Source organism: Anguilla rostrata, chromosome 3, assembly GCF_018555375.3.
Source record: "Anguilla rostrata isolate EN2019 chromosome 3, ASM1855537v3, whole genome shotgun sequence".
Lineage (NCBI taxonomy): Eukaryota > Metazoa > Chordata > Actinopteri > Anguilliformes > Anguillidae > Anguilla > Anguilla rostrata.
In genome coordinates this window covers 63,478,683-63,499,950 of record NC_057935.1, presented here as the reverse complement: position 1 = coordinate 63,499,950, position 21,268 = coordinate 63,478,683, and the positions used below count along the sequence as shown (strand labels likewise).

The window sequence follows — 21,268 nt, the reverse complement described above, 5'->3', positions numbered from 1 at the left end:
CTATGGGTCACGGAAGTGCTGGAGGTTTTTTGTTGTGTAGTGTATATTGTAGTTCATGAATACCGCACTTGTTGCATTCATTGGACTTGATAAAGGGTACATGTAGTTATTTTGATCCATATTAATGAAATTGACTCCATGTCTGAACAAAATTTATGGCTACATATTTAATAAGGGGTGAGTCACAGAAAATGTATTTTCTCATGAGGTTGGTAAGTTTTGGACCACCTATACTAAATATTGTGCATCCACATTTTTGTAGTGTTTTGCCTTTCTAAATGGTATTGTATATAATTAATCATTTTACAAGTTGTTGTTATGGTGTCCTTTTTTATTTTTCATCCTGAATCAGTAAGCCAGATTAGGAGGGTAAATATTCACACTCTGTTTAAAGACTTAGGGAGAGAGAACGATGGATCAACATAAGCAGTATTACATTACAGGGCACTACTGGGGCTGACTGCAGGGGCAATATGCAGTTACAGACTAACACTAAACTCCACCCATGAGTTAATTATAGATCTCTTGCCTGCCCCAGAGTAATGAAATTGCCTTTCAAAAGCAGAAAAAGATGCAGACTGCAAAAAATGGTAGCTGAAGTTTTGCCTTGATACTCAATAATTCAAAATATACAATAGTATGGATACTATTAGAAGTAAGGACAGCTTTGAGTTTGACTGCAATGTTTCATACAATTAGCTGTGGCAACATTATGGAAACAATGGACAATCTCAAATGTAGAGTTCTTATTTCTGGTATCCCAAAGAACAAATTAATACATGCTAAGTTCATTATTAGGAAACTAAATCTTAAGAAAACTTTAATTTTCACATCTATTCTCTGCCTCAAAAAAGGCAAGGATTTGAATCAGAAACAACGCTTGCTGCAATTAGTACTTATTACCATATCAAGATTAGGCAACGCATGCTGAGAAACCAATTTACTCCTAACTTTACAAATCTTTTGTAAGGACTTTTTGGAATTATTATTGCACACAGAATTAAGATGTGATCCCAAGACACTTTACATGTTTCCGCTGAAGAACACTTAATAAGATATTGCCCCCGGCTTCTTAAAAATGGATGTTAGGCCTAGTTTGAATCATAATATCATTAGGCCTACATATTTACATTGAGAGGTGTACCATCGAGGTCGGGAAATGCATTTATTTGTTATTAGTTTTATTGTTCATGAGATTAAGAGAACTATTGTTAAATCTTGTTTCTTTTTCTCTTTTTTTACTAACAGACAACCCAGTCGTGCGCATCAAACGCCAGCCTTTTGACACGTTTCCGTTTTAACTGGCCAAGGGCACTAGGACCCGAGGGCACAAGCCAGGGAAAACCAGTCCGACTGACTTGGCTAACATGCGGGGAGCGCACCTGCCTTCACTGATCACCAAGAGTTAACCGGCTAGCTACTGCATTGCTCCGCGAAGTATGACAAATGGGACTTAAAGAGGGGAGTAACCGAGACCGACAGGTTGGATGGAGTGTACACCACAGATTTTTTTTTTTTGCCACTGTTGAATGGGGGCATTGAGCCCGTCACCTGGGACTGCGAGCTGTGACATAATTTGTAGTTGTAGTAGGCTATGTTGTGGGGTTTTTACGCGGCTCGTTTGAACGGTTTAACGTTGGTGACATTAGCTAGCTAACCGCTTTTACTAGAACGCACCGCGTGGACTAGATATTGCAGTAAGGAAATCAGGCGCTTTCCTTGTTTTGATATATAAACGGAGTGGTTTCAATTAATTAAATTCGAGCCATCCGTCTTACGTTAATATTACACAGGGCACTGTGTTCGTTTAGTTAAGTTTATAGCTAGCTCGATATCGGCTAATTAAAAAGTTACTTGGCTAGCTAGCTAATCGCTTGTTAGTAACTTTTGCGAAGACACTGAAGTATCTTTTCGATATCTCCGTTTTCCCAGTTGGATGTGTTACTAAGACTAAGAAATATTTGGCTACATTATAAATATTCAACAAATTGCATATATGGCTAGACTAGATTAACATATTTGGCACTAGCTAGTATAGAGAGCGTTGTTAGCCTGTTTCGTAGTTGGCGTACGCCTTGTCTGTGTGAACGTCTATGTTCACAAATGTGCGGTTTGCAGACATGGCAATTTTATCTGACTTGGATCGAAGTACGGTTGTCTCGCTAACTACAAAATGAACCATTTGGCGACACTTAGCTGAAGGACTTTTGCTTTTTAAATAACTGGAAAATGACTATGGCTGTTAAATGCGAAGGAACCGAAAACGATATTTTTGAATACCAACAGTATCAACCAAGCCACAAGCCGGCTTCAAACCGGCCCATTGTAGTTGTCAACCACAGCAGCATTCACCCTCCGTTTGGCGTTGTTATTACCACCGTATTGTATTGTGCCGAATTCGTTAGCGCAGCGGTTCTCTGTAGTATGTACCACAAGACCGACGACCAGTTCTGGTTGGGGCTGACCATTACCTTCATGCTAGTACCCTCGGTGCTGACTCAGCTGACGCTGACTTTTGTACATCGGGACCTGGGAAGAGACCGGCCTCTTGTCCTTCTCTTACATCTTCTACAAATGGGACCGATACTCAGGTATGCGAATGAATCATGTCTCGTTAGAGTAGCCTACAAGTAATGTTTTGACCCTCACTGTGTCTTTGCCGGGATGTCTTGTCTAACACTTTAAAACTGCAAGTAGATGTAGGCTATTCATTTTCAAGAAAAGTTGAGGATTCGCAGTTGACAACAGTTCGGGATATTTATTCTGGTTTAATAACTATGGAATTGGTGAAGTTGGTGGACGGAGGGCAGGATGATGCGTTCTCACGGGAATTTGGGCTGTTGTTGATTAGACGTTGATGTGGACATTGTTTTCCAAAGGAAGATAAGTGGGCCTATTAGATTTGAGTAGCCGGTGTACACCAGGCTATAACATTGGGACATTTGTATAAAATTTGTTTTGGAGTATTTTTCTTTTCACTTGCAAAAGCACAACCCATAGCCTATGTCTTGTAAGTAATATTTTTTTAAAGACACGAATGACTAACGTAAAGCAAAATTGATAATTACCTAATTGAGTCAACTAGTAACCAGTGGAAATGATAGAAGTGAAACTGTGATAATATCTGATAATTGATAGTTTCAGCGTATGACGTCAGGGAGGCGGTATAGAGCCCCACAGTACGGACTGTAATGTTTGTAACTATGTGAAACTGAAACTTGAAGATGCATGATATATATTTCTGTGTAATCAATGTATTATTGTTTCTTAATCTTAATGTACATTGGGAAAATATAAAATGGTTGATGATTGGCTTGGGTCGTGCACAAGTTTAAATGGTGTATAATGATGAAATCTCCAGTGCTTTCGGTAGAAGGTAGTGTAAGCTGTTGTGTAAGCAGTGCAAGTTGACATTTACAACATCATTTCATTGCATCATTTTTCAATGGCAAAACACCTCTCCTGAAAATGAGACAATCTTAATTGGGTCTGTAGTGCCTAGCAGTGGGCAGACCAGTGTAATGGATCATGGTTGGCGTGCAGCATTGATGCAGGCTCTATATTTATCTATCTGGAAGCAAACTCTGAGTCAGGATGCCCGGGAATGTAATTCTGCCTGTGGGTAAATTAGCTTCCTCTCACTGCTGTTTTCCATCCTGATTGTGGTACCAAACAGATATTTCATATGAAACAATGCAGTTATAAAGCTGTGCTAATCAGGTGATCGACTAACTAATTAATTTATGTAATAGTTTGATTCCATTAACAGTCTCAGTTTCTGTTTATTTTTACTCTGTTGTTTTCTCTCAAATTTTCAAATAAACCCAAATGTATACCTGTCTTTCATTGTTTTGCCACTTTAATAGTTTTAGATCAACTTGTTAATCTATAGCCTACCTGTGGTGTGAGATTAAATAAGTGTTCACAACAACACTGTTTGAAATGTACTGACAGCTGAAGTTTCATAATCCTCACAACCATAAACCGATTGTATGACTAGGCTATGTATGAAAGGGCAGTAATTCCTGCACGGATCTCTTCATATGGATGTAAATACCCTGGAAACAAACCCGACAGCCTGCACTTCAACTTCATATTAATGGTTTTATTTCTAAATCCAGTGTGTTGGAGTACAGAGCGAAAACAACAAAAATTGTGTCACTGTCCTATTTAATTGTGTGTGTGTGTACATTTATTTAGTCAAATTAACTCCACATCCAGTCAGCTGGAACCGTTTAAAGGAATAAATATTTTATGGCTCATTGCCAGTACAATGAATCTGAAACCAGGAATTTGTGAGCTCATCATAAAATGCCTATTTTCACTGTTTGCAAGTGCACTGTCCATGCCATTTCTGGGAATCAGGCGAGCGTGTTCAGCAGTTTTCTTGCACTCTCTTTGCTGTAGATAAATGTAGCAAATGGTGGGTATAAAAGCCCATTGCATTACATTAATTTAGCAGATGCTCTTTACTAGAGCAACTTAAAATTAAGTTGACTGCGCAAGTTGCCTGCTGGCTTGAGTGCAAGTGATGTGATTAACGGACTGTGACCAGGAGTTCACTGGGTGGGGCACGGTTGGCTTCATCCTGCTCGGGGGAAAGATGAACTTCAGGCCACCGGCGTTCCTTGGGTTACCACGGTTTCCGTGCCTGCTGATTTATGACCAGCAGTTCAGACGTGCATAACTCGACAAGGGAGCTATTTACAACAAGGGAAATCCTGAGTAGGTCAATGAAGGCAGCAGCGTTTACAAGCACAGACTTGAGAGTTGGTGGGGCCTGTATCATCTGTCCAAGTGAAAATGACCACCTCCTGTTCGGGCTTTGAAAATGTGGTATATGATTGCCAATGATCAGTAAATAATCAGTGATTCTGAAAATGACTTCAATTCAGTTTGGAGAATGACACTTGGGTTCAGATAAGGTACAGAAGCAAATTAGTATCCTAGTAGCCAAGATGCTTTTTCTTTATGGAAGAGCTTCCTTTTTAAAAACATTTTTAAAGGTGCACTTTAAAGAGGATGTGGTTCTGCATATTTAAATAGAACAGACACTGAACAATTCCCCATTTAAAAACGGAAATGCTTCTGGCTCGAAATGATGCCAAGTTTTGCTCAAGTGCACCTTCCCTATCTGCAGTCATGCACAGCCGAACAATACCATAGAGCATGGGTCTTCAGCCTTTTCTGATCCAGGGACCCCCACCCAGGCTCGAGGGCATCCAGTAGGGCTGTCAAAAAATATTCTAAGGTCGAAAACTATTCGAAAATCTTTTTTTTCTTTCTTTTTTTCTTTTTTTTTTTTTTTAAAGTTCGAACCTAAATTTGAGCATTCTAATAGGCCTATTAGTTTTGGATCCCGTGTTTTTGATTCCGCTTTTTGTAATTAACATAAATATACAGGCTTTAATTTCATGCGGCGAATCATGTTAATGCACGCAAAGTTCATTTCCTGTGCTAACGTTACTTCCTCCGTCACATCAAAAATATTGAAAACTAACGGTGAAAATGGCAGCAGCATGTTTGGGGAATTTTCGGCTTCTTGGCCATAACTGGCGAGGTCAAGGACAAGAAAAGGGTTACGTGCAAGCTTTGCAGAGCAAGTCTGGTGTATTCAAATACCACGAGAAACAGGCTACAGGTATTAGCCGTTTGAATAGTTTTTATTTTAGAAATAAACGGATTTCCTATAAACAATAATTTCTCTTATTGTGATTAATAAATGCCGAGTTGTGGCAAATTACATCCACGAGAAAGTGCTTTATTCATTTGCGCATTAGGTTATAGAAGCTGCAGTGGGCTCATTTATAACATGAACTTGCATGCGTTAAGTGAAACCTGACCTAGAGCCACAACCGTTTCCACGGTCAAATCGAGTCATGTAGAAATTTTATAAATCACTACTTTGACGTGATTTTCCACGTACGCGCCACAACGTTGATCTAAAATACGTTTTATAAATGAGGCCCCAGATGTAGTACCTAGTATGAAAGTTCACCGATGTCCTCTTCTACTGCCCGCTTGTGGAAAATAACGCGCAAGCCAATTAAGAGGGAGTGTCACGTGCATATTGCGCCCGACAATAAGCAGCTTATTTTTGTGAATTATAGGCAATTGATACTCGAATATATTTGAACGCTAACTTATTACAAAAGCTAATATTCGAACTCAATTTCATGGCACTTTTAACAGTCTTAGCATCCAAGGGACCCCTATCATGAGTTAATAGTTATATATATATTTTTTAATTAGTCATTGAATGTCTAGTTTGGCCAGGCACGCCCTACAGAACCTGCATGGAACACCTGTTAAAAATGCAGCCAGTAGAGGATTTGATCCAAAACCAAAGTCTAGTATAGAGGCTGTAAGTGAAGGCCCTAAAATGGGATATTGACCCCAGCAGATTACTGTACAGCGTAGTCTGCCGTTCACACTTGGCTAAGGAGGTATCCTGCTTGTTGCTGTGAAGGTGGTAGAGAGGTGAATAAGATACTTCACCATAGTAGCTGTGCTCTCTGGGTGTAAAGGGCTGCAGTTAAGCAGGGTAGTTTCTCATAGCTCAGCATTTAGGAATGAAACCCAGCCCCAGGGCGCTCCTGATTTGTATTCTTTCTTTTTTTTTTTTTGTTCTTCCTCAACAAATAAAATGATGTCATATGAAAAACAGGATGAACTTGGCCTTCCAACTTGTGACCTACTTTACATTAGGTGCTTTCCATTTACATTTACCTCAACTTCTCAGCAGAAGTGAAAGTGCTGTGGGAATGCTAAATAAATTTTTAAAGGCATACTATTCACGAATTCTTAGGCTGTGTTTATAATAAAAAAAAGTCCCCTCCTACATTTTCAACCCCACCTACTTAGGCCGAGTTAGTTACCCCACCTAACGTAGCTAGCTGGGTAGCTAGAGGTAACATGAGTACTGTGAAATGAGCGACTGTGATCAACAGCAAGAAGGCAGATTTGTTTATAGCTTAATTCCATTATGTTGAATGTAATGGCGGTTTTACCGTTGTAACTTTGAATTTGAACATTTCAGACCCTTGTGAAAGTCCTTACTGTCACTAGCTTCACACTGCTAATAACCTTACTTACAGGTCCAACAGAAAACCAGCCAGCTCCACGTCACTTTTAATTCTTTCGGCTAACTTCAGCTGACGCAAATGAGGAAAAGCAGTTCCAAGGTTAACAGTTCTTGAACGAAACCTGTCGATTTGTCTTTTTGCGTCACTGTATCTGGACTTCTTTGCTAGCTAGCTCTGCAGCCACACCCACCCCTCCCCACACAAAAAACAGTGCCACACCCAGAAATGTCCTGAATCCATTTTAAAATAACAAATATAGGAAAAGGTGGATGCATTCAGCAAACAGAAAGTAAAGAAAGACATTGCCCGTGCATCATAGATGTGCCTTAGCATGGTTATTTTATAATATTTTAAGGTCAAAATCCTCCATAGTATTCCTTTAAAATAACCAACAAAACAAACTGAATATAACTATATTAATTAAGTAACTTTTCTTCATTTGCAGGACTTTAAATGGTCTTCCATTATACTGATTAGTTTGCATAGATGCAAGTAGCTACATATTAGGATTTGAAGTTGACTCTTTGGAAAATATAAAGATCTTAACATGAATAAATGTTTATTTTTTTGGTATTTTTAATTCATCTTGAATTATGGAGGTTTTTGTACACAGTCCTTAAAGTGTGTCAATGTTGAACACCAATGAACTAAAACCCATGCTTCAGTAACACTAACACTAACCAGCCCTTGACAATTCAAAGATGCCTTGCATTAGAGCGCCATCTTGTGGATATTGATTTCCTAGTTCATTTTATGACATATTTCAGATTTAAGTTTTAATGCATTTCTATGCTAGCTCAGTTTCAGTGCACGGAAGGATAAGTTCATAATTATAGAAGGTCCTGATGACTGGCCATCGTTATAGTGGCTTGTGTTGGGGCGTTCAGTATTTATGGTCTAAATGCTAAAGCAAGAAAATGCATTTAAAGTAACTCCAAAAAGCAATTTGTACAGTGACACTGTTTTCAGATTAATTTCATGGTGTTTTCACAATTATAAATGTATAACACCTAATGGATGGTGGGATAGGCTCCTCACCACGAATAAGCGGGTTAGATAATGGATGGATTGTTGGAATTGCCTGGGTGAATATCGAGCAAATGAATACTCTGCTCTGGATTGTCTTGAACATTTTGAATATTGTAAATGATCCGCTCGGATCTCAAACTCCGGGAAATCAACCATGCTGCCCAGATAGTTCAGGTCACTTATCATGAGGGCAATGCAGGTTCTAAGCATGAGGGACAGCTTGATTTGATTAACATCGCGATAGACTGGTTTCTGGGTCAGCTTCCGGAACATCAGACTCCCTGTTGATTGGCAGACTGATTGATTTAGGTGGGTCGGGCGCTGGCTTCCTTAAATCAAGTGACAATATTTTGAATATACATTCCTGTTTCTGGCCGCAGCATCTGAAAAAGGTTATTTAAGGCATCCACGGCATGCGTTTCCCGCATTTCTGATAATTGCACGGTCCTGTAAATGAGCATCATTTTCATCAAGTTTGAGAGACCTTCCTCTTCTTTGTTTTTCCTTGCGATATCAAGTAAATGAAATAACATTACAAATGCGCGTTCTATGAGTCACCCTGGTAAGTGACGAGGGTGATGGCGCATACTGAGCGGATGATGCAGTGTCAGTGAGTCTGCTGCTCCACTGTTGTGACTCGTCTGCGCTTCTCTCCTGCCCGTCTCTGCCTGGCTCCTGCAGGTGTGTGGAGGCTCTGATGGTGTACTTCCAGGCCGGAAGGGAGGAGGAGCCGTACGTGACCATCAGCAGGAAGATCCGGCTGAGCATGGGCGGGGGCACGCCCATGGAGTGGGAGGTCAGCCACTCGGAGCGCAAGCTGGCGGCCCACCGCAACGCCTTCAAACGCACCGCCGTCATCCAGGCCTTCCTGGGCTCCACCCCCCAGCTCACCCTGCAGCTCTACGCCACCATCCAGGAGAAGTACATGCCATACACACGCGGTAGGCTGCCCCCCTCCCCATGCCTTACATGTGAAGTAGACCCCCCCCCACGCCTTACATGCGAGGTAGGCTGCCCCCCCCATGCCTTACACGTGAGGTAGGCTGCCCTTACATGCAAGGTAGCCCCCCCCCATCCCCCCACGCCTTAAGGCTGTTTTATACTTCTGCGTAGTACACGTAAAAATGGGTCTGTGTTGGGGTTGGGCGGAATGTGTGGCATGTGCGACGGTTGCAGACCGCAACCGCGTACCTCCTCAAAAATTTAAAAGCGCATAGTTGGCAACCTGTGCCCGCGTACACCATAAAGAAGATGATTAGTTGACTGCTGACATGAGGTCACTGGCATACCGCTCTGGCTAACAGGTTATAGCCTAACAGTTGATTCACAAAACCGATTGCAACAAGTTACATTTAGCTAAGCATTTTTCTGGTCATTGGTGCAGTATTTAGTAGGTTTGGAAATATGAATGAAGGTATTTTCTTTAGAACTATAACTGTCAGTAACAAATTCTAATCACGTAGCCTGCGCAGCCGGTGCAGCATGCCGCACAAGTATGAATGATCTGCCCGCTCGCGAGTGCCGCACACAACGCAAACTACGCAAAGTATAAAACAGCCTTGCACGAGTAGCCCACGCCTTACCACAGGAACCCCCCCCACGCCTTACACACGAGGTAGCCCCCCCCACGCCTTACACGAGACCCCCCCCACGCCTTACACGCGAGGTAGCCCCCTCCCCACGCTTACACGCGAAGTAGCCCCCACGCTTACCAAGTAGCCCCCCTCCCATGCCTTACACGAGTAGCCCCCCCCCATGCCTTACATGCTCAGTAGACCCCGCAGGTAGACCCCCGCCGCCCCCATGCCTTACATGTGACGTAGACCCCCCCCTTACAAGCGCGAGAGACTGCTCCCCCATGTCTTACATGTGAGGTAGCCTCCCCCCCATGAAGTACATGCCTTACACCTGTGGTATTTCCGTTGCATGAAAAACTGGATACACTCCTGCACGTCCCTGAGCATTTCCATTAAAATTCATGTTTTTTTTAACAGTGGCAGTATCGTACAGGGGTCTGACTGGTGTCTAAAGGGTTAAAGGATTACAAATACCTATTTGGTCCAGGTTTTCAGAGACCCCTCAGCACCCCTGTCTGAATGTCAGGGGCCCGTGGTGAAAGCAGCTCTTCTGTGTTCCAGTTGTCCTGATGGGCATCACCCTGGTCTCCATAACCTACGGGGCCCTGGTGTGCAGTGTGCTGGCCATCCAGATCAAGTACGACGACTACAAGGTGCGGCTGCGCCCGGCGGCGTACCTGTGCATGGTGCTGTGGCGCGGGCTGGAGATCGCCACGCGCGTGGCGGCCCTGGTGCTCTGCAGCACCGCGCTCACCTACTGGGTGGCCCCCGCCGTGCTGGGCAACCTGGCCTTCTTCCTGCTGCTCCCCTGGGCCGAGTTCTGGACCCGGAAGGCCTCGCTGCCCGAGAACCTGGAGAAGGACCTGAGCAAGGTGGGCACCACGGTGGTGCTGTGCCTGGTCACGCTGCTCTACGCCTGCATCAACATCTTCTGCTGGTCGGCGGTGGAGCTGAACCTGGCGCACCGCGACCTGATCGAGAAGCGGCAGCGCTGGGGCCGGCTGGCGGCCTACTACAGCGTGCGGCTGGCCGAGAACATCGTGCTGGTCGTCCTGTGGTACTTCTTCAGGTCGGACTACTACGAGCACGTGTGCGCGCCCATGCTGGTGCTGCAGCTGATCGTCTGCTACGCGCTGGCCATGCTCTTCATGCTGCTCTTCTACCAGTACTGCCACCCCTGCCGCCGCCTCTTCGGCCGCAACGTGGAGGACTGCCTGCGCTGCGTGTGCTGCCGCCCGGACGGCGCCGCCCAGCCCCACGCCGAGGTCTCCCTGACGCTCACGCCGCAGGTCCCGCCCCCCCCGGACCTCACCAGCCAGCTGGGGCTTGACCGCGAGACGGACATTCTCGATGATATCACGGATGCCGCCTGAGCGGGTGGGGGGTGGGGGGGTGTGCGTGTTGGTCCACCTCCCTTTCAGGTTCGGGCAGTGTGTTCTAGGCTGTTCTGCGTCTTGTGTCGTGGCAACGGGGCAGCTGGCTAGCACTTCCCCTCAGACTTCCTGTTTACTGTCCTGAGAATTCTTCGCTGTATCCGTGATTCGCCCCGGTCGGTATTCAGGCTACGCTCTCAAGCAGGAGCCTCGAGGGAAGCCAGGTTGCAGTACTAACACCCGTGTGGTTTAAAAGGGAGAATTGCTGCTTTGATGAGTTTTTTTTTTGTGTGTCGATTTTACAAATATTGACACCGTACGTGTGCTGTACTGCCTGTGGGACCACAGGAGACCAAAGAATGTATTTGTCTGTGTTGCGCTATGACGCGTTGTACAAAGGAAGCCTTGAAGAAGAGGCATTGCGACGGAGGCAGAGGTCCAGGTGTGTGGGACGCCTGCCAAGGGTCTTCAGAGTGGTGGAGTGAGTTAGACCGGTCCAGCCGGACAGCTCCACCCCCCTCTGAATGGATTTTGAGACAGACCTCTGACGTCCTTCCAGTATTTTCCGCGTGCTTGACAAATGGTCACCAGTCGGAGTCAACCTGCCTGCACCATTCCTTCCATTTGAGCCTAACCAACAAGGAAACTATCTTTTGACAACATGGAATTGGACACTGCCTTCCTCATAGTACTAGTCACTAGTCTGTCTACTCAATTTTTCTGTAATTGAGAAACTGCACATTGTAGCAAAGCTGGTCTTGGCAGCTTGTGGCCGGCTGGCTAAGGATATCAACTGTTTGAGAAAGTGATGTTCAGTATGAGCTGATAAATATGTTTGTGATAACTTTTTTTAAATTTTATTATTCACTGAGTACATCGGAAATGGTGATTGTTGTTTTCACTTGCTTTACTTTGTATGTTTACATAAAATGTTCAAATGCTTGTTTGGATCTAAAAATATTTTATTTTTATTACTTAAGAGGCTGTATTTATTGGATTGTTTCTGCTGATTTACAAAGAAGTGCCTATTTATTGGAAACTTGAATCTTCATTGTTAAATCGTCTTGAATATGCTAAAATATTGTTTAAAAAAATAAAATTATCAAATGAGTCACATGACTGAGCTTGTATTTCTGGGGCTCATCGGGGGCCTGTTTTGCCAAGTAGGCTGACCTAGTAGTTACCTTGCTAACATTAGCTAGCTGTTTATAAAAGGCAAGCTCTCCTCGTTTCACTTAGTAAGCATTTTGCCTAAACCTGCAGCCGAGCAGGTAATTTAAACCTGCCTTTCCCTATAACACCGGTAAAATGTAATAGACAGTAAGCATTATTTACCAGAGCAATTCGCTGGGCGGGTCGACCCAACCCCTTGATGCTTCGATAGGATGCAGCTCTGATAGGATGATGCATACGCCCAAAAACTCTTGACACGACCATGACAAGAATTGACCACTGCATACACCTCACTAGAAGAATCGAGTGTTACAAGGTGTTGGAACTTTTTGCGTCATCAATCAGGAAGCCGGAGGTTTGGAAACCAAATGGTGATAATAGTAGACGGCCAGTTCATTGTCATTTGCGCCAGTAAACCAATAACGTATGAATCATTGTGTTTAAGTCTGCTATCTTGGCTCTGTGTTACTAGCGGTAATGCAGAATAGCAAACAAAACTATAGTACACCTGATAGCCCAAGCTGACTACTTGTATGCCACCACACAACACACTTCTACTTCAAATAAGTTATGTTATTGTTTAAGCCTAGTCGGGCGTCAACGCATCTTCCATTGGAAATGGGGAAATTGGGAATGGTTTGACGCCACATAGAGCGTCTTGGTGCTTATCACGTGCAAGCAGTGAACATCGGTCTGCACTTCTCGGCAAGGGGTAGCAGCGCTCCTGCCTCCTGAGCAAGGCAAAATGTCCCGCCCCACTAATAGCTTTGAAGAAACCGCAGCAAGCATAGAAAATGAACATGTTGTAATTATCGTCTTTGACGTCAAGACTCCAAAGTGTCTTTACTGTAAACTTGTATAAGCACGGGTGTCAGAGCCTGGATCATGTTCTGAATAAGCATTCACAAAGAGATGAATGCTTATTTAGAATATAGTAGCCTACAACCTCAGAATCTTCTTTAGCCGCCTTTTTGGTTTTTCTAGAGTGCGAAACGATGGAAAGCGTGTAGCTTGTCAAGAATTTAATTACTAATGTTACGTAATGAACCATAATTTTACATTCATCCGTCCACCAAAAAACTTGCAAAATAGTTCTGTCTTCCTGGTCTCTGCATGAATGCCACTCTTTGTTTGGGCCATTGTAACTTCAGGAATGGTATGTTTTTTTCACATTAGGAATCAGTACGGTATGTCGACACAGACTGCTTCTTTTGACATTTTTGTATTTTCTTCCTTGAGAGTTTTCGGAATTACTCACATGGGTTTGCCGCACCTGGAAACCGCCCCGCCAATCGCATCTTTATTGTGTCGCTAGGAGGGGATTGAACAGTTAGGCCGAATGTGTATAAATACTCCGATGAAGACGTTTATCGCAGTTCACCGGCGTCGAAAGAGCTAAATTGTGTCAACGTGGGGATAAAATGGGGAATTGGATTATTAACAATGGATTGTCAGCACTCATATTGGTAGGTAAATATTTTTTTTTGTTGCAACAGGAATTACATGAATTACATGGCAGTGGATGTGCACGTGAAATATTTTTTATGACAGTTCGCTAGGGAATCATTTCCCAAATGTCTATTTAAGTTAATTTATAGTTAGGCCTACATCATTCATAACGCTGAACATTTTTGCTGTGAATATACATTTTACTACAACCTTAGCATAATAGTCGAAAACACACCAGGTCTGTAATATTAGAGTTGATTCGCCAGATTTTGATTAACAGTTGCACATATTTCTGCGAAGAGAATAGCATAGCTACTTATGAATTATAATCTTATTGTCATTTTGCTCCATTTCGTTGCACTGCTTGGTGAATACAATCGTTCGTTCAGAGAAGACTTGGAGTTTTTAACTGCTAATGCTTTTGTTCATATTTATTCTGAATGTCTTGTCACGATTGCAAAGCCATTGCTTATTTTACACCTTTATCCTTTTGACTGGAACTGCAGGTGGTGTGGATGGGGATAAATATATTCCTGTTCGTCTACTTCTATCTTTTCTATGACCTGGGGGAGAGGTTTTACTACACGCGCCATATTCTAGGGGTATGTGCCATCATTATTCTTTCAATTGATTGTTCATAAATATTTGTATGGAATCTAGAGAAGAGGAATAATGCTAAATGTTTAATTATGTATAATGTCACGTTTTTAAAATGTCTGTTGTACCACCTTTGAGTCTTCGATCTAAAAGATTCTGGGTCAAAAACTACCCAAAATGTGGGTTATTTCAACAATGGGTAAATATTAGACATACTGGGTTATTTTAACCCAGATTGTTTGGATTTTCGACTTAATGTCAAGCAGTGATTTTTACAGAAAGAAACAGTATAATAATGTTTCTGTGATATGACCATTAAAATGACCAATAATTAGCCAATAGGATTAGTATTAATTTGCTGATCATATCCCCTTGACCATGGTGCAAAGACACATTCAGTTATTGTCCAGAAAGCCATGCCACAATTGCCATTGAAAAATACAATTAATTTAAAATAGCATTTACCCATACAATTCAAATGATGAGCCTACTTGCTTCCTTTTTAAAACATGGTCCATTCTTGCAAATATACTCCTAAGTACAATTTCAATGAAACAGAAATTGACAATTACAAAAGCAAAACAAAAAAACAGTACAATAAACAAAAGTGGATAAAGAACATTTTGAACGGTGGCATCGCTGAGACGGTCTTGTCTTTGGCGTTTCAGGCTGCGCTTGCCTGGGCTCGAGCGCCCGCGGCCGTTCTCAACTTCAACTGCCTCCTGATCCTGCTCCCAGTTTGCCGCAATCTGCTCTCTCTTTTACGTGGTTCCTTCATGGTAAGTCCGAGCGCCCCAGCATAGAGTCATTAAATGACGTGGATCTTGCGTAGTATTTGCTGAGCTGCTTTCCCGAAGTATTGCAGGAAGCAAATAGCAAATGTTAACTTAGTCCCTGTTTAATTAGTCCCTGTTTAGTACTTTTTATCAGTTCAGCTTAAAAAATTTTTCCTTCCTGATACAATGTACAGTGTACCGAGAGATGAACTGACGTCACTCCCTGCTTAGGGAGTGGGAATGCATTGTGACCCATTAAAATGTAATTGGTCAGCTTGCTCATAACTCATATTCAAAACATTACGGGGCATTGGTTGCGGATACTGAAATATGCTTGAAGTTCACTTTGTCTGAGTTGCCTCATTCATGTTTATTTCAGTGCTGTGGGCGATCAATGAGAAAACAGCTGGATAAAAATCTCACTTTCCACAAATTGGTGGCATACATGATTGGCCTGATGACAGGTAATTAACTGGCTTTCATTTCCTGCTAAGATAATCTGTTTTACATGCTACTGTTTAATGACTCAAGATTCTTTTGGAAGATAAGGAATGTGTTGTGTTGCGATACAAAAATATAGCTGCCAATTTGACATTGTGTGTATATCCATTACAAAGCATTCCTGATATGACATTCTCATTGGCCAACCTGTTAAATGTGGATGGGGTAAAAAAAAAATGGAAAAATCAAACCTCACTGAAGACGATTTCTTTTATTGGCAAAAAATGTTGCCTCGTGAAATGCAGCTATACGTAGCCTACTCTAATAAAAATGACAAACAATTTTATTTCGCAATACTTCCTCAAACCAGCGGACAGCAGATATCTGCATCTGAAGCGACGGACGCCATATTTTAATGGCAGTGATATCCTAGTGATTGTGAAACCAAAGTTCAAAGTTCATGTCCTTAGAGCATTAACATCACTGTCTTTCTTCCTTGAATTGGGTAGCTGTGCACACCGTGGCCCATTTGCTCAACATGGAGTGGTTCAACAAGAGCAGACGGGGAGAGTACGACGAGCTGAGCACAGCCCTCTCTAGCCTGGGCGACGGCGGCGACGACGACGACGACGACCACGAGACCTACTTGAATCCCATTCGCTCCACCAACACCGTAAGTCTCACATGAGCTCACTGTGCTCACTACTGGAGCGAGAAAGCGTTTGTATTTTTTTTGCATTTAGGCACTCGGTACATAATCTCATCCAGGGTTAACTTGCAAGTGCATAACAAGACTAAAAGGGGCGACATAGCTCAGGAGGTAAGAGCGGTTGTCTGGCAGTCGGAGGGTTGCCGGTTCAATCCCCCGCCCTGGGCGTGTCGAAGTGTCTCTGAGCAAGACACCTAACCCCTAATTGCTCCCAATGAGCTGATTGGTACCTTGCATGGCAGCCTTTCACTGTTGGTGGGTGTGTGAATGGGTGAATGAGAGGCATCAATTGTAAAGCGCTTTGGATAAAAGCGCTATATAAATGCAGTCCATTTACCATTTAAAAGAACAGTTCTAGACCCAAACTGACAGAGCCAACAGTTAGCTGTGGAGACGAGAGGAAAAACAAGTTTTATTTTTCTTATCTATATTATGTACAGTCCAGCTAGTCTATGTACATTTACTCAAAAGGTACAGGGGACACTTGAGATCCATGTGACCTGAGGGTGCCTCAGTGACTCACGTGATTCATTTCCTGTGTCCCAGACACCCACCCATGTGGTGTTTACCACCATCGCTGGGGTCACAGGAGTCATCATCACCTTAGCGCTCATCCTCATAATCACTTCCTCCATGGAAGTCATCCGCCGCAGCTACTTTGAGGTCTTCTGGTACACCCACCACCTCTTCATCATCTTCTTCGCGGGGCTAGTCATCCATGGAGCTGGGTAAGGCACTCGTAAAAATTGAAGATGAGTGGTCAGACAAGTAATGATAGTGAAGGTAGGAAAAAGTGTGCATCAACCAGCAAAATTAAATGGAGTGCTGAGCCCAAATATACATTAACTGGTCAAACAACACATAAACATGAGTGAGGTAGCACATCCAAAAATAATGGAAAAATACAGATTCCTTACTTTTTACTATTTATTTTTAGGCACACATTAAAATAACGCTGACGTGTTTCGGCATTACTGTAATGTAAAAAGTAAGGAATCTGTATTTTTTCATTATTTTTGGATATGCAACCTCACTCATGCTTATGAGTTGTTTGATCAAGTAATGGTAGCATTAGGAAGGCAGTTTCCAATTTCATGTTGTCAATTTTTATGGGAAAATTTGAAAGCACTCCTGCAGATCTTTGAGAATATTAAACAATTTTTTAACAAATCTGGCATCTAAAGGGTTAAGTAGTTCAAGTTAAGTATTTGCCGCAGGTTTGTCGAAAATGATCAGACAGGATTAGAGGCTTCTGTTGATCCTGAGGACATTTTGATCAAACTTCCACACCACTCATCCATGCACCCCCTCCCCCCTCCTGTCCAGGCGAATTGTGAGAAGTCAAACTGTCACAGACCCACCACACAATTACTCCTTCTGCAAAGACCGGGTAGAGGACTGGGGGAAGATAAAGGAATGTCCCATTCCACAGTTTGCAGGAGGTTTCCCACAGGTGAGAGACCACAATTCCACTTGCACCAGCCCAGCCTGAACCTGAATGCGGAACTATGATATGTGAAATATTGATGCCTTCTGGCGAGTCTTTCTGGCCCTATTTTACTGTGCAGTTGGTACTTGGTAAAAGTGTATCCCGTTTATTACTTTTTTCTGCAGACCTGGATGTGGGTGATCGGTCCCATGATCCTCTACCTTTGTGAGCGCATCTTGCGCTTCATCCGCTACATGCAGACCGTCAGGTACAGGAAGGTAAGCAAACTATACCGACTGATGTTCGGAATTCTAAGACTTCAAATGCATAAAATGTCTTGAAGTGGTGATTAAAACGATGAGGAGAGCAAGTATCAAATGAATACTGCTTTATTGTTTAATGCCTCCGAAGTAGTCACATTTAGGCATTCCTGACACAGGAGCACAGAACCCATCCAGCCTGCCAGTTCACTGATACAAACTCAAATTCTCATTGAGCAAGATGGGCAGTGTGTATGGCTGCTGGCAAGGTGAAGATTGGCACAGAGTTGCCGCTGCAAGATTCCAGCAGAGATATGTGTGTATCTTTCAATCTGCCGAAAAGCTCTTGCGAAATTTGTCCCATTCTTATCCTCCGTCAGATTGTGATCCGTCCGTCCAAGGTGCTGGAGCTCCAGCTGGTGAAGGCAGGTTTCAAGATGGAGGTGGGCCAGTATGTTTTCCTCAACTGCCCCTCCATCTCCCAGCTGGAGTGGCACCCCTTTACCATGACCTCTGCTCCTGAGGAGGACTTCTTCAGCGTGCACATCCGATCTGTGGGGGACTGGACCCAACAACTCATCAGCATGGTGGAACAGCTACCGGAGGGTGCCCAGGGACCTAAGTAAGGCACAGTAAACTGGATTCACCTGCTCTGACAATTAACATGACAACATAATGACAAAAACAGGCCATTCAGCCCAAGTTGCACCTAATTGAAAAACAGAGTTATGTATTCTGAGAAACAAGGGTCTAAAGGTCAAATTAAAACTGGGTATGAGCCAATTAAAGCATGCCTAACATAGCTGTGTGTTCTTACCGCTGGTCTGTGTCCCTCTCTCAGAATGGCTGTGGACGGACCCTTTGGTACCGCCAGTGAGGACGTGTTTGACTATGAGGTCAGCATGCTGGTTGGTGCTGGCATTGGCGTGACACCTTTTGCTTCCATTCTGAAGTCCATCTGGTACAAGTTCAAAGAGTCAAACCCAAAGTTGCGCACAAGAAAGGTACTGTTCCTTCTTGAACAAAAAAAAAAAAAAAAACACAGACACATAGTTTTCAGTTGAAATTTGGACTAAGAACTATTCACCAGATTTTCCTGTCTGGTGATGATATCTGATGATTTCGACTTGATTAAGAGATAGTTGAGTTTAGCAGGTCCATATGCATACATTTTCACTGTTCTGTCCCCTACACAACCGCTAGTACTTATTAATCCAATAAGCCCCCTCTGATGTTTTTGTGCTAGTGGATATACATCGAGGTACCAAAGGGTACTACATTCCAAGACCTCAGTCAAGGAAATTACAAACTCAGGAAGCTCTTATGTTTCCCCATAGCCCTAAAATTAGAACACCATCCCATGACATCATTTCCATTTTCACCCTAAAAGAAAGGCTGCAAGCACAATGGGGAGGGTTTCAGTCAGCACAGCAAGATACTCCACCCCCCACCCCCACAACACTGAGGAGTTTGAGCTAATTTCAGTGGTGGAAAAGGGGCTAAGATAAAGAAAAGGCAACCGAATTAGGCCCGGCAAGCAATAAGATAGGACTTTAATAATCGTCTCAGTTATGTTGTAACTTGGCTGCATGTGGTTGAGTTGTTCATTCTGGAAACATTATCACTTGATTTGAAACTGTCCTTTTTGTGAAGAGTCTGCCATTCAAAATGTGTGCACGCGACCCCATTGTCTAAAATACGAAGCTTTTAAGAATGAGATCAGATTACCTGCTTCTCGGCAGTGCATTGTGTCAGTGTCAGAATTTTCTTTTGTCCTTTTATTTATTTGACTTTATTTCCTTATTCCAGATCTACTTCTATTGGTTGTGCAGAGAGACACATGCCTTCGAGTGGTTTGCAGACCTTTTACAGGTGCTGGAGAAGGAAATGGAGGAGAGAGGAATGGGGAACTTCCTCACCTACAAACTCTTCCTCACTGGATGGGACTACAGCCACGTACGTGCAGGGAGTTCACGTTATCAAACAATGGCAGTCTTTATTACCCAACTTTCCATGGAGCATTTAACCCTTTAAGGTGTAAGATCACAAATATGTGATTAGAATGCTCTTAACTGAACATTTTATTGCTGATGTAACAAACACTACTGGCCATTGAAAGCAATGAAGTTCTAGAACACTCACTTATATTTCTAAAAGACATTCCAAAAAAACCTACTCTTCAAAGGGTTGACAAACATTAGTATGTTTCCTCTATAAGAGGCACTTGCGATTGTGGTGATGACAGTGATGGTGATGCTCCGCCTATGTATCGCCCTCTTCATCTTCCTCAGACGGCTCATGTCATGGTTCACTTTGATGAAGACAAGGACGTTGTGACGGGCCTCAAACAGAAGACCCACTATGGGAGGCCTAACTGGGATCGGGAATTTGAACAGATCGCCAAGGAGAACCCCACGTGAGTGTTCATGTGTTCAGGCCTTCATAGCGCAGCCAGCGCCTATGTTCAGCATATCGATTGCATCATTCGTTTCTGCTGTATGTCAACACATCTTTGTCAGAGCCACTTGTCTTTCAGTTGTAGTTTTGTGTTCTGCAGATTGTGTAAAGCATAACAGAAGGAAAAATGTACATCAGGCAACGGGGACTGCCCGTGTACACAAAGGCAATTGACAAAAATGCACACTTTGTTTTGTTCCTTCTTTTAACGTTCACAGGTCGGTGGTTGGCACATTCCTGTGTGGGCCCGAGGCACTGGCAAAGACCCTAGAGAAAAAATGCATCAAGTACTCAGATGTGGATCCTCGAAAAATAAAGTTCTACTTCAACAAGGAGAATTTCTGAGGACAGAAAATTAGCATATTCATCTTGAAGAACCTGCTCTTCTCTCTTTCAAAATTACATTTTGGGCAGTTGGTTGCACTACTTTATCGACACACCCTAACCCGCAGCTCAACAGATTCCGCTTGAATAACTTTAGGTGCGGAGATATGAATACCTTGTGAATTTCTACTCCCAGGCGTTAATGTGCTGAAGAGGGACCGGTGAAAGATTAGGCCCGGGGCCTCCGTGTACATCTCTTAAGATTCTAACTGTCTAGACATCACACACGGCAAGTTTGGCCCAATCCTTCTTGCTTTGCCTTTGAACTCAGTTTCAGTGACCACATGGCACAAAGTTTTCAGCTTTTAGGACAGATTTATGCTCTAGCTCTATCAATTAACCGATGTAATCAATTTCAAAATGAATCATTTGCCACAGTGCAAGGAGCACCTCAACTTGGCTTCACGAAAACCACAAGACTGCAAACATTCCTGCAAAATTCACATTGATAAATACATTACACACTTTGTTCATTGGTTTTTTGTTCTTGTGATTGTTTACAAATTACAACTTTAAAACAATTTACAAC

General features: G+C 43.0%; 2 protein-coding genes across 2 annotated transcripts; both read left to right on the top strand.

Moving 5' to 3' along the window:
• The first annotated feature begins 50 nt into the window (after positions 1-50).
• On the top strand, positions 51-12,175 carry xkrx (XK related X-linked). Its single transcript, XM_064329308.1, has 4 exons — positions 51-177; positions 1,249-2,591; positions 8,796-9,055; positions 10,253-12,175. The coding sequence occupies exons 2-4, from the start codon at positions 2,230-2,232 to the stop codon at positions 11,062-11,064; spliced, it is 1,434 nt and encodes a 477-aa protein (XP_064185378.1). The 5' UTR covers positions 51-177; positions 1,249-2,229; the 3' UTR covers positions 11,065-12,175.
• A 1,076-nt stretch (positions 12,176-13,251) lies between these two features.
• Positions 13,252-21,260, top strand: nox1 (NADPH oxidase 1). Its single transcript, XM_064329305.1, has 13 exons — positions 13,252-13,703; positions 14,193-14,288; positions 14,952-15,062; positions 15,439-15,523; positions 16,010-16,173; positions 16,756-16,937; positions 17,536-17,662; positions 17,824-17,916; positions 18,279-18,520; positions 18,740-18,902; positions 19,708-19,854; positions 20,190-20,314; positions 20,574-21,260. The coding sequence occupies exons 1-13, from the start codon at positions 13,659-13,661 to the stop codon at positions 20,698-20,700; spliced, it is 1,707 nt and encodes a 568-aa protein (XP_064185375.1). The 5' UTR covers positions 13,252-13,658; the 3' UTR covers positions 20,701-21,260.
• The last annotated feature ends 8 nt before the right edge of the window (positions 21,261-21,268 follow it).